Genomic DNA, 13,461 nt, shown 5'->3' with positions numbered 1-13,461 from the left:
GTCCAAGTTGTTGAACTGATTTTTAAAGGGACATTGCCGAGTTTGCTGCAATTTTTAAGATGTTATCGACTAACAGACATTTTAACGATTGTAATTACATATCAAATATATTTTTCTGCATAAAATATCAGTGGCTGTATATTAAACGTGTTTCTGATCGTTCTAATATTTGTACTATGTTAAATTTCATCTTATTTCCTAAAATATTGTTTTTTCTTATGTACGAAGTTATTTGAAGACAAAATCCAGTCTGGGCTTCTTACAAATATTAAAACGATCAGAAACACATTGAATATACAGACACTGGTATTCTAAACAAGAAAATATATTTAATATGTAAACTTAATCGTAGAAATATTTTATTAGTCGGAAACATCCTACAATGCAGCAAACTCAGGAATGTCCCTTTAATTTGAACCATTCCGCTGTAAATTTCAGCGGACCATTTTCTACGGCCATTATACCATCTAATTCGAAATATGTACATGTTAGTTGCCAAAGTTTAAAAGTCTCCTACGAAGCTACTCAAGTCACTCATAACAACCTGTCTGTCACGCCCCCCAATTTGTAAATAGACTAGTTTCAGTCTATTTTGTCAAGGGACGTTACTCTTTGCACGCATGCGCAATAGGAATGCGAAATACCTCTATTGACTCTGTGTTGTAAAGTTTTACAGATCTATACACTATACAGATAAAACCTAATGTAATTGACTCTGTGTTGTAAAGTTTAACAGATCTATACACTATACAGATAAAACCTAGTGTAATTGACTCTGTGTTGTAAAGTTTTAACAGATCTATACACTATACAGATAAAACCTAATGTAATTGACTCTGTGTTGTAAAGTTTTACAGATCTATACACTATACAGATAAAACCTAATGTAATTGACTCTGTGTTGTAAAGTTTTACAGATCTATACACTATACAGATAAAACCTAATGTAATTGACTCTGTGTTGTAAAGTTTTAACAGATCTATACACTATACAGATAAAACCTAATGTAATTTGACTCTGTGTTGTAAACTTTTAACAGATCTATACACTATATAGATAAAACCTAATGTAATTGACTCTGTGTTGTAAAGTTTTACAGATCTATACACTATACAGATAAAACCTAATGTAATTGACTCTGTGTTGTAAAGTTTTAACAGATCTATACACTATACAGATAAAACCTAATGTAATTTGACTCTGTGTTGTAAACTTTTAACAGATCTATACACTATACAGATAAAACCTAATGTAACTGACTCTGTGTTGTAAACTTTTAACAGATCTATACACTATATAGATAAAACCTAAATTAAATGTAATTTCACTCTGTGTTGTAAAGTTTTACAGATCTATACACTATACAGATAAAAGCTAAATTAAATGTAATTGTTTGTGTGTTGTAAAGTTTTACAGATCTCATGTTTGAAGAGGATAATGGCATTCCTGTCGAGCCATATCTTGATGCATGCCGATCTCTGCTTCCATTATTTGGTGAGTTCTTTTTACTCACATAATGCTCACCTACCATTCATGTGTCATGACTATAAAATGCAGCCATTGTTCTTGATAAAATGTATTTTCTCTTTTGTTGTATCGCGCACTACACACAGGGCTTCTAGGTTATGGTAGCCTCACTCCCATAGCTAGTGATATTCAATGTTGGGCTAATACATAACTACTATCGCCATTCCCGATGTCTAGTGAAAAAAAGTTGTCAAATGCATTTCAGTTTATTTTGTAAATATGAATATCCTGCCCCCCCCCCCCCCCACCCTCATCCCCCAGTTTTAGTGTTTTTAAGCTCTAGCTCCTCTTTAAAAATCAATCTTTTCCAACTCTTGTCTTCTGAGCTGTTCACACCATCGCCTACCTGTCTCAACTTCCTCCACGGGTGCAGTCTCTGTGTACTACCCTGCACACACCTGGCTTCCTCGTCCTCTGCCGCTAATAAAGCTGGTCTGACCCACATCACTAACTAATGACCGCTGGTAGTAGGGGAGCATAGTAGCCTCTTAACAATACCAGAAGTAACTCCTGAACACTCTCCGAAGTGGACCTGGGATCGATCCCCGTCAGTGGGCCCATTGGGCTAGTTCTTGTTTCAGCCAGTGCACCACGACTGGTATATCAAAGGCCATGGTATGTGCTATCCTGTCTGTGGGATGGTGTATATCAAAGGCCATGGTATGTGCCATCCTGTCTGTGGGATGGTGTATATAAAAGAGTAGCCCATGAAGTGGCGACAGCGGGTTTCCTCTCAATATCTATGTGGTCCGTAACCATATGTCTGACTCCATATAACCTTAAATAAAATGTGTTGAGTGCATCATTAAATAAAACATTTCCTTCCTTCCGAAGTGGTCAAACTAAGCCTACAGATAAAGTTGTTGGGAAATGGCAGGTGTGTGGCATTGATAGCCACAAGAGACAATCACCTGTTGTGGTTGGAGAGACAAGGACTGGGATGTGAAGGTGGACAGCGAAAGAAGTTGAAAGACAGAAGGAGTTGTCAGATCGGAAACATATAAGATGGAATTCAAAGGTGAGAAATGAAAGGGGATAAATTAATAGAAACTTTATTCCAAATAAAATGTTACAAAAATATTTGTTTTTCAGATAAATTACACAGTACAGCATTTGCTCCCGTAAAGATGGATTTTGCAGGCAATATGAAAGTGAGTTAATGAGTATTTCCTCTGTTAGAACTCTTGTCAACATTGGGTGTTAAAGATGGATTGTGCAGGCAATATTAAAGTGAGTTAATGAGTATTTCCTCTGTTAGAACTCTTGTCAACATTGGGTGTTAAAGATGGATTGTGCAGGCAATATTAAAGTGAGTTAATGAGTATTTCCTCTGTTAGAACTCTTGTCAACATTGGGTGTTAAAGATGGATTGTGCAGGCAATATTAAAGTGAGTTAATGAGTATTTCCTCTGTTAGAACTCTTGTCAACATTGGGTGTTAAAGATGGATTTTGCAGGCAATATTAAAGTCAGTTAATGAGTATTTCCTCTGTTAGAACTCTTGTCAACATTGGGTGTTAAAGATGGATTTTGCAGGCAATATTAAAGTCAGTTAATGAGTATTTCCTCTGTTAGAACTCTTGTCAACATTGGGTGTTAAAGATGGATTGTGCAGGCAATATTAAAGTGAGTTAATGAGTATTTCCTCTGTTAGAACTCTTGTCAACATTGGGTTTTAAAGATGGATTGTGCAGGCAGTATTAAAGTGAGTTAATGAGTATTTCCTCTGTTAGAACTCTTGTCAACATTGGGTGTTAAAGATGGATTGTGCAGGCAATATGAAAGTGAGTTAATGAGTATTTCCTCTGTTAGAACTCTTGTCAACATTGGGTGTTAAAGATGGATTGTGCAAGCAATATTAAAGTGAGTTAATGAGTATTTCCTCTGTTAGAACTCTTGTCAACATTGGGTGTTAAAGATGGATTGTGCAGGCAATATTAAAGTGAGTTAATGAGTATTTCCTCTGTTAGAACTCTTGTCAACATTGGGTGTTAAAGATGGATTGTGCAGGCAGTATTAAAGTGAGTTAATGAGTATTTCCTCTGTTAGAACTCTTGTCAACATTGGGTGTTAAAGATGGATTGTGCAGGCAATATTAAAGTGAGTTAATGAGTATTTCCTCTGTTAGAACTCTTGTCAACATTGGGTGTTAAAGATGGATTGTGCAGGCAATATTAAAGTGAGTTAATGAGTATTTCCTCTGTTAGAACTCTTGTCAACATTGGGTGTTAAAGTGTGGGGTTTTTTTAATGACACCACTCAGGGCTAGCTGTGGCACTCACCAAATTCGCCAGTTGAGAATTTCAAAAACAATTGGCGAATTTTATTTTGATTTGGCGAAATAATTTTATGAAATAATTGATACTTTGCAAGAAAATATCGGGGTTTCTGCAATTTTTGAAGTTTAGTAGATCCAGAGTTAGCCTGCGACTAAAGCACATTGACTTATTAATCATCGGCTATTGGATGTCAAACATTTGATCATATAATCTTAAAGAGGAAACTCGCTACGTTTTTCCATTAGTAGCAAGGGATCTTTTATATGCACCATTCCATAGACAAGATAGCACATACCACAGCCTTTGATATACCAGTCGTGGTGCATTGGCAGGAATGAGAAACAGTCCAGTGGACTCGCCAACGGGGATTGATCCCAAACCAACGTCACATCAAGCGAGTACCTCTCACATTTGGGTGTATTTTAGAACTGACCACCACTTTAGTGAATATTATCATTTTGTAGTAATAATAAATATTGAGCTTTAAGTTTAGTGCAGTTCTGACTAATAAAAGAACATTATATGTTTGCATTCTTGAATGAAACCAAAAATTAATCTAACCTTAAATTTTAACATCTATATTTTTTATTTTTTTATTTTTTTACATCAGCTGTGTCGTCGGGGAAGGAGTGCGAACACCAAAATGTCATAAAAAACATTATATAAATGTTTTAGCAAATGTTATAGTAATGTTTTCAATGATATTGACTCGCAAACAGAAAATTCAACCCATGTGATGCGCTAATCAAGAATTCCATTCATTTGTTTGGCTGGGAAATTCCTCTCAGGTGAATTCCAGGAGGATTCTACTCGGCAGATTGGCTGTTAGGGAGATCATACTAATTTTTAAAAAAATAAACATTTGTTTTCTAGAATAATTGTAAAATGTAGATTTGGATTTGAGAAATTACTTTTTGGTTTTTTTCAAAAGCAAGATATAGCATTTTCAGGTTAATTTTTAATAACTATTAGATCCCTGTAATAAATATTACATTCGTTCGAACTTGTGGTGCAGTGCAAAAAGACTGGAGACAGAGAGCTTTGTGAATTAGGCCTATGATGTTGATTAAAAGAGCCTATGATAGCTTTGTGAATTAGACCTGTGATGTTGATTAAGAGAGCCTATGATAGCTTTGTGAATTAGGCCTATGATGTTGATTAAAAGAGCCTATGATAGCTTTGTGAATTAGACCTGTGATGTTGATTAAAAGAGCCTACGAGAGCTTTGTGAATTAGACCTGTGATGTTGATTAAGAGAGCCTATGATAGCTTTGTGAATTAGACCTGTGATGTTGATTAAAAGAGCCTACGAGAGCTTTGTGAATTAGACCTGTGATGTTGATTAAGAGAGCCTATGATAGCTTTGTGAATTAGACCTGTGATGTTGATTAAAAGAGCCTACGAGAGCTTTGTGAATTAGACCTATGATGTTGATTAAGAGAGCCTACGAGAGCTTTGTGAATTAGACCTGTGATGTTGATTAAGAGAGCCTATGATAGCTTTGTGAATTAGGCCTATGATGTTGATTAAAAGAGCCTATGATAGCTTTGTGAATTAGACCTGTGATGTTGATTAAAAGAGCCTACGAGAGCTTTGTGAATTAGACCTGTGATGTTGATTAAGGGAGCCTATGATAGCTTTGTGAATTAGACCTGTGATGTTGATTAAAAGAGCCTACGAGAGCTTTGTGAATTAGACCTATGATGTTGAATAAAAGAGCCTACGAGAGCTTTGTGAATTAGACCTGTGATGTTGATTAAGAGAGCCTATGATAGCTTTGTGAATTAGACCTGTGGTGTTGATTAAGGGAGCCTATGATAGCTTTGTAAATTAGACCTGTGATGTTGATTAAAAGAGCCTATGATAGCTTTGTGAATTAGGCCTATGATGTTGATTAAAAGAGCCTACGAGAGCTTTGTGAATTAGACCTGTGATGTTGAGTAAGAGAGCTTTGTGAATTATACCTGTGATATTGATTAAGAGAGCCTATGATAGCTTTGTGAATTAGACCCGTGATGTTGAGTAAGAGAGCTTTGTGAATTAGACCTGTGATGTTGAGTAAGAGAGCTTTGTGAATTATACCTGTGATATTGATTAAGAGAGCCTATGATAGCTTTGTGAATTATACCTGTGATGTTGATTAAGAGAGCCTATGATAGCTTTGTGAATTAGACCTGTGATGTTGATTAAGAGAGCCTATGATAGCTTTGTGAATTAGACCTGTGATGTTGATTAAGAGAGCCTATGATAGCTTTGTGAATTAGGCCTGTGATGTTGATTAAGAGAGCCTATGATAGCTTTGTGAATTAGGCCTGTGATGTTGATTAAGAGAGCCTATGATAGCTTTGTGAATTAGGCCTGTGATGTTGATTAAGAGAGCCTATGATAGCTTTGTGAATTAGACCTGTGATGTTGATTAAGAGAGCCTATGATAGCTTTGTGAATTAGACCTGTGATGTTGATTAAGAGAGCCTAAGAGAGCTTTGTGAATTAGACCTGTGATGTTGATTAAGAGAGCTTTGTGAATTAGACCTGTGATGTTGATTAAGAGAGCCTATGATAGCTTTGTAAATTATACCTGTGATGTTGATTAAGAGAGCCTATGATAGCTTTGTAAATTATACCTGTGATGTTGATTAAGAGAGCCTATGATAGCTTTGTGAATTAGACCTGTGATGTTGATTAAGAGAGCCTATGATAGCTTTGTGAATTAGACCTGTGATGTTGATTAAGAGAGCCTATGATAGCTTTGTGAATTAGACCTGTGATGTTGATTAAGAGAGCCTATGATAGCTTTGTGAATTAGACCTGTGATGTTGATTAAGAGAGCCTATGATAGCTTTGTGAATTAGACCTGTGATGTTGATTAAGAGAGCCTATGATAGCTTTGTGAATTAGACCTGTGATGTTGATTAAGAGAGCCTATGATAGCTTTGTGAATTAGACCTGTGATGTTACTTAAGAGAGCTTTGTGAATTAGGCCTGTGTTGTTGATTAAGAGAGCTTTGTGAATTAGAACTGTGATGTTGAGTAAGAGGGCTTTGTGAATTAGACCTGTGTTGTTGAGTAAGAGAGCTTTGTGAATTATACCTGTGATGTTGATTAAGAGAGCCTATGATAGCTTTGTGAATTAGACCTGTGATGTTGAGTAAGAGAGCTTTGTGAATTAGGCCTGTGTTGTTGAGTAAGAGAGCTTTGTGAATTATACCTGTGATATTGATTAAGAGAGCCTATGATAGCTTTGTGAATTAGACCTGTGATGTTGAGTAAGAGAGCTTTGTGAATTAGGCCTGTGTTGTTGAGTAAGAGAGCTTTGTGAATTATACCTGTGATATTGATTAAGAGAGCCTATGATAGCTTTGTGAATTAGACCTGTGATGTTGAGTAAGAGAGCTTTCACAGGAATTAGACCTGTATTGTTGATTAAGAGAGCTTTGTGAATTAGACCTGTGATGTTACTTAAGAGAGCTTTGTGAATTAGACCTGTGATGTTGATTAAGAGAGCTTTGTGAATTAGACCTGTGATGTTGATTAAGAGAGCTTTGTGAATTAGACCTGTGATGTTGATTAAGAGAGCTTTGTGAATTAGACCTGTGATGTTGATTAAGAGAGCTTTGTGAATTAGACCTGTGTTGTTGATTAAGAGAGCCTAAGAGAGCTTTGTTGAATTAGGCTCCTGGTCTAGATATGTCCTCTCCTCGTGTCAAGTGAGCTGTGTAATTATTGAACTTTGTTATTTCAGAAAATTCAGCACAAGTATTCCACTGACACAACGAGGTTTCAGACACTGCAGAAGATGGTGTTGTATGAGGTGGACCACAAACAAAACACAGACTCCAACTCCGCCACAGTCGCACTGCTCTGGTTAAAGAGGTGAGGATGTTTATAATTTATATATTGAAGAAGATAGTGGTGTATGAGGTGGATTTCAGACAAAACACCAACTCCACCACAGTCACACTGCTCTGGTTAAAGAGGTGAGGATGTTTATAATATATATTGAAGAAGATAGTGTTGTATGTATTTATTACCTCAGCGGTAACTCATAACATATTTTCTCAGTGAGAAAGCGGTCACTCATAATATTTTCTCAGTGAGAAAGCGGTCACTCATAACATATTTTCTCAGTGAGAAAGCTGTCACTCATAACATATTTTCTCAATAAGAAAGTGGTCACTCTTAACATTTTCTCAGTGAGAAAGTGGTCACTCATAACATATTTTCTCAGTGAGAAAGTGGTCACTCGTAACACATTTTCTCAGTGAGAAAGCTGTCACTCATAACATATTTTCTCAATAAGAAAGTGGTCACTCTTAACATTTTCTCAGTGAGAAAGTGGTCACTCATAACATATTTTCTCAGTGAGAAGGTGGTCACTCGTAACACATTTTCTCAGTGAGAAAGCGGTCACTCATAACATATTTTCTCAGTGAGAAAGCGGTCACTCATAACACATTTTCTCAGTGAGAAAGTTTTCTGATATTGTCGGGGTATTTTCTGGTATTTTCAGAGGGTTGGAGTTTATTCTTGAGTTCCTGCGAGAGTTCTGTTCGGGGGAGACTGACCTGACGCTGTGTGCCGCCAACGCTTACAGTCGCTCGCTGAAACCCTTCCACGGCTGGGTGGTTAAAGGCGTCTTCGCTGTGAGTATCGTTTGGGTTTTCCTTCTGGGGGTTTTCAGTGATACCTCAGGACTGTGACTCTTGTACACTATCATCAATAGGGCAGGATGTAATCCAGTGGTAAAGCACTCACTTGATTTGTGGTCGGTCTAGGATCGATCCTCGTCAGTGGACCCATTGGGCTATTTCTTGTTCCAGCCAGTGCTCCACAACTGGTGTAACAAAGGCTGTGGTATGCACTATCCTGTCTGTGGGATGGTGCATATAAAAGATCCCTTGCTGCTAATTGCAAAGAGTAGTCCATGAAGTGGCGACAGCGGGTTTCCTCTCTGTGGTCTTTAACCATATGTCGGACGCTATATAACCGTCAATTAAATGTGTTGAGTGCGTCGTTAAATAAAACATTTCCTTCCTTCTTTCTTATGTTATCATCTATAGGGTAGGATGTAGCCCAGTGGTAAAGCACTCGCTTGATGCGCAGTCAGTCTCAGATCGATCTCCATCAGTAGACCCATTGGGCTATTTCTCATTCCAGCCAGTGCACTACGACTGGTATTTCAAAGTCCGTGGTATGTACTACCCTGTCTGTGGAATGGTGCTTTGTGTATACAGTAGACTCTCATTCGGTCAAACTCTGAAGGATCAGATGCACTTTAACGCTCGAACCAAAAGCAAAGTCCCGAGTTACACATGCATGTTGTTGACCGAATGGTTAGGTCGAACTACCCAATGGGTCAAACACTTTCTTGAGCACCAACGGGGTTCGAGCCAACAGTATTCAACTGTAGATGTATTAGTACATATATTTACAATTCAGCCTGTTATTATCCAGTCTAGGGGCGGGACCTAGTCCATTGGTAAAGCACTCGCTTGATATGCGGTCGGTTGGGATCGATCCCCGTTGGTGGGCCTATTGGGCTATGTCTCGTTCCAGCCAGTGCACTATGGCTGGTATATAAAAAGCTGTGGGATGGTGCATATAAAAGATCCCTTGCTACTGATGAAAAAATATAGCAGGTTTCTTCTCTAAGACTATATGTCAAAATTACCAAATGTTTGACATCCAATAGCCGATGATTCAATAAATCAATGTGCTCTAGTGATGTTGTTAAACAAAACAAAATATTGAATGTCAAACATTTGGTAATTTAGACACATAGTCTACAGTTTGATTGTTTTGTTTAACAACACCACTAGAGCACACTGCTTAAATAATCATCAGCTATTGGATGTTAAACATTTGGTAATGAATTCTGGCACATAGTCTTCACTTAAAGTTGTTGTTGTTTAACAAAACCACTAGAGCACATTGACTAATTAATCATCGGAAAGAAAGGAATGTTTTATTTAACGACGCACTCAACACATTATATTTACGGTTATATGGCGTCTGACATATGGTTAAGGACCACACAGATTTTGAGAGAAGAAACCCATTGTCGCCACTTCATGGGCTACTCTCTTCGATTAGCAACAAGGGATCTTTTATATGCACCATCCCACAGACAGGATAGTACATACCATGGTCTTTGATATACCAGTCGTGGTGCACTGGCTGGAACGACAAATAGCCCAATGGGCCCACCAACGGGGATCGATCCTAGACCGACCGCGCATCAGGCGGGCGTTTCACCACTGAGCTATGTCCTGCCCCAATTAATCAACCCTTTGATCATTCGACTCGTAGTCTACATTTAGTTTTCTTTAACGACATCACTAGAGCACACTGAATCATTAATCATCAGACCGGGCGTCGTGGTTAGGCCATCGGTCTACAGGCTGGTACGTACTGGGTTCGGATCCCAGTCGAGGCATGGGATTTTTAATCCAGATACCGACTCCAAACCTTGAGTGAGTGCTCCGCAAGGCTCAGTGGGTAGGTGTAAACCACTTGCACCGATCAGTGATCCATAACTAGTTCAACAAAGGCCATGGTTTGTGCTATCCTGCCTGTAAGAAGCACAAATAAAAGATCCCTTGCTGTTAATCAGAAAGAGTAGCCCATGTAGTGGCGACAGCGGGTTTCCTCTCAAAATCTGTGTGGTCCTTAACCATGTATCTGATGCAATATAACCGTAAATAAAATGTGTTGAGTGCGTCGTTAAATAAAACATTTCTTTCTTTCTTTCATTAATCATCAGGTTTGACTTTCATGCCAGTTTACTTAGGAGATGCGAAAATGTGTTGGGTCTGATAGGAGATGTGTATTGCTGTAGCCGTACTCTCACAATGCTTGCTTGTTATTTCAGGTAGCTGTCAAGGCTCTGCCATACCGGGAGACGTTTGTGTCTCATCTGAGCGTGGGCAACTGCGACTCGCAGAGCGCGCTATTCCACGTGTCGCTCATGGAGGACATTGAGCACTTCTCACGCTCACTGAGTCATGTGATTCAGGTCGTCACTCACTTCTACAGTACTCACAGCCTCGACTCACAGGAACAGATCTGAACATGACTGGGTGAATCCAGGAGGTTTCTAGGGAGGGGCTTTATACTAATGACGTGTTGATTAATCATCGCTCTCTTCTACACTATTCACAGCCTCGACTCACAGGAACAGATATAGATATGACAGGGCGGATCCAGGAGTTTTCTAGGGAGGGGCCTTATACTAATGACGTGTTGATTAACTGTCCCTCTCTTCTACATTACTCAAAGGAACAGATATAAAGATGGCAGGGGTGGATCCAGGAGTTTTCTAGGGAGGGGCCTTCTACTAGTGACATGTTGATTAATCATCACTCACTTCTACACTACTCACAACCTTGACTCACAGGAACAGATATAAACATGACAGTTTGGATGCAGAAGTTTTCTAGGGAGGGGCGTTATACTAATGATGTGTTGATTAATTGTCCCTCACTTGTACACTACTCACAGCCTCGACTCACAGGATATAAACACGGCAGGGGTGGATCCAGCAGCTTTCTAGGGGGAGACATTATACTAATGACATGTTGATTAATTGTCCCTCTCTCCTACAGTACTCACAGGAACAGATATAAATGCAACAGGGTGGATCTAGGAGTTTTCTTGGGAGGGGCCTTCTACTAGTGATGTTCTAAATCACCCAGTTTGACCAAGCATTGTTCATTGACCGTTTTGACGAAGCATTGTTCACTGGACCATTTTGACCAAGCATTGTTCACTCGACCGTTTTGACCAAGCATTGTTCACTCGACCGTTTTGACCAAGCAATCGAGTACAAGTTTCATAACAGAGTTCAGTACAGAGTTACCTCCCTTCTAGTTCCAGGGGTTTTGGTGCAATTATTATCGGTTTCGTAATCCAGTTCAATACAAAGTTTTATTACATACCCATTTAGTCTCATTATAGTAATAAAGATAATTCGGACTGTGCAATAAAATAAAAAAAATTATTGAACATGTGTGATACAAGATCTCGCATGCATAGTACGTGTTTTCGACCAAATGACATCATGTTCCTAGCCAGGACGCTCAGTGTTCCATCAATTCCATAAATTCAACAAACGTTCCAGACGAAATAAGTTGTGTTATTTAATTAAACTTTTGTTAATCATACTATAGAAAGGTGGTATGTAACAAATAGAGAACCACATTCCAGTTGTTTTACCAAGTTATTTACTGTACAAGTTTATAGTGAGCAAAATTTACACCACTGGTCTCTTGGTATAATATTCTTGCGCACTATAAAGTTGTGTAACAAATAACATGGTAAAACAACTGGTATGTGGTTCTGTCTATATCTCTATGGGCCTTTACGTAGTTGTTACATGATTCATGATCCAATACACAGTTACTTCCCTTCCATTTCCATATTTCTTGATGAAATTATCATTGGTGTTATGATCGAGTACAATTCAGAGTTACTTCCCTTCCAGTTCCATATATATTGATGCAATTATTATTGGTGTTATGATAAAGAGTACAATTCAGAGTTACTTCCCTTCCAGTTCCATATATCTTGATGCAATTATTATTGGTGTTATGATAAGAGTACAATTCAGAGTTACTTCCCTTTCAGTTCCATATTTCTTGATACAAATATATATATTGATCTTGTGGTTAAGCCATTGGACATGAGGCTTGTAGGTACCGGCTCCAACCCAGAGTGAGTTTTAACAACTCAATGGGTTGGTGTAAGACAACTTCACCCTCTTCTTTCTCATTAACTACTAACAACTAACTAACAACTAACCCACTGTTCTGGACAGACAGAGCCCAGATAGCTGAGGTGTGTGCCCAGGACAGTGTGCTTGAACCTTAATTGGATATAAGCACGAAAATAAATTGAAATGATGCAATTATAATAGGTGTCTTCATTGAGTGCAATTAAGAGTTACTTCCCTTTTAGATCCATGTTTCCTGATGCAGTTATAGTAGGTGTCATGATCGCATGCAATACATAACAAAATGAAATACTCCAGTTGGAAATATGTAAACATTTAAATCATTTTGTCGAACTACTCTTAACATTCATGTAACAATTTCAGTGGTAAAGCATTCGCTTGATGAGCAGTTGGTCCGTGGGTGGGCCCATTGGGCTATTTCTCATTTCAGCCAGTGCACGACAATTGGTATATCAAAGGCTGTGGTATGTGCTGTCCTGTCTGTGGGATAGTGCACATAAAAGACCCCTTAGCAGGTTTCCTCTCTAAGACTATATGTCAGAATTACCAAGTGTTTGACATCCAACAGCCGATGATTAATAAAACAATGTGCTCTAGTGGTGTCGTTAAACAAACTAACTTTATAACTGTCTGTCCCAGAAATCTCTAGTCAGTGTAAGAAACAAACTGATAATATACATTCGTTAAACACTGGGTATTTATCTACTTTGGAGTTTGAAGGTGTGGGGGGTGTCTCCCCTGCAGTAACCTCCCTTTGATCTGCTTGTCAAGTATTTGTGATAAACATAGCGTTACATTCCAGGGAAAACTTAAGTTTATGACAGACAAGAAACGGACAAGAGCAAAAATAACATGACACTAAAATTTGATTACTGTAAATCATAAAATATTAGCAGTCTTAAAATTTAGCGAAATCTAAATGTG

The 13,461-nt window shown here is 38.2% G+C and overlaps 1 protein-coding gene across 1 annotated transcript in view; it reads left to right on the top strand.

Annotated features, from left to right (window-relative positions):
- Nucleotides 1-11,948, top strand: part of LOC121387687 (pleckstrin homology domain-containing family A member 8-like) — a 31,944-nt gene extending 19,996 nt beyond the window's left edge. Inside the window, exons 8-12 of the mRNA XM_041518876.1 lie at nucleotides 1,410-1,495; nucleotides 2,621-2,679; nucleotides 7,549-7,679; nucleotides 8,317-8,449; nucleotides 10,678-11,948. Coding sequence (XP_041374810.1) covers nucleotides 1,410-1,495; nucleotides 2,621-2,679; nucleotides 7,549-7,679; nucleotides 8,317-8,449; nucleotides 10,678-10,875 — 607 coding nt within the window. The 3' untranslated portion in view covers nucleotides 10,876-11,948. The remainder of the gene's footprint in view (nucleotides 1-1,409; nucleotides 1,496-2,620; nucleotides 2,680-7,548; nucleotides 7,680-8,316; nucleotides 8,450-10,677) is intronic.
- Nucleotides 11,949-13,461: the final 1,513 nt, after the last annotated feature.

Source organism: Gigantopelta aegis, chromosome 13 (genome assembly GCF_016097555.1).
Source record: "Gigantopelta aegis isolate Gae_Host chromosome 13, Gae_host_genome, whole genome shotgun sequence".
Lineage (NCBI taxonomy): Eukaryota > Metazoa > Mollusca > Gastropoda > Neomphalida > Peltospiridae > Gigantopelta > Gigantopelta aegis.
The sequence above is the reverse complement of the archived record's forward strand: the minus strand, read 5'-3'. Positions and strand labels throughout refer to the sequence as shown.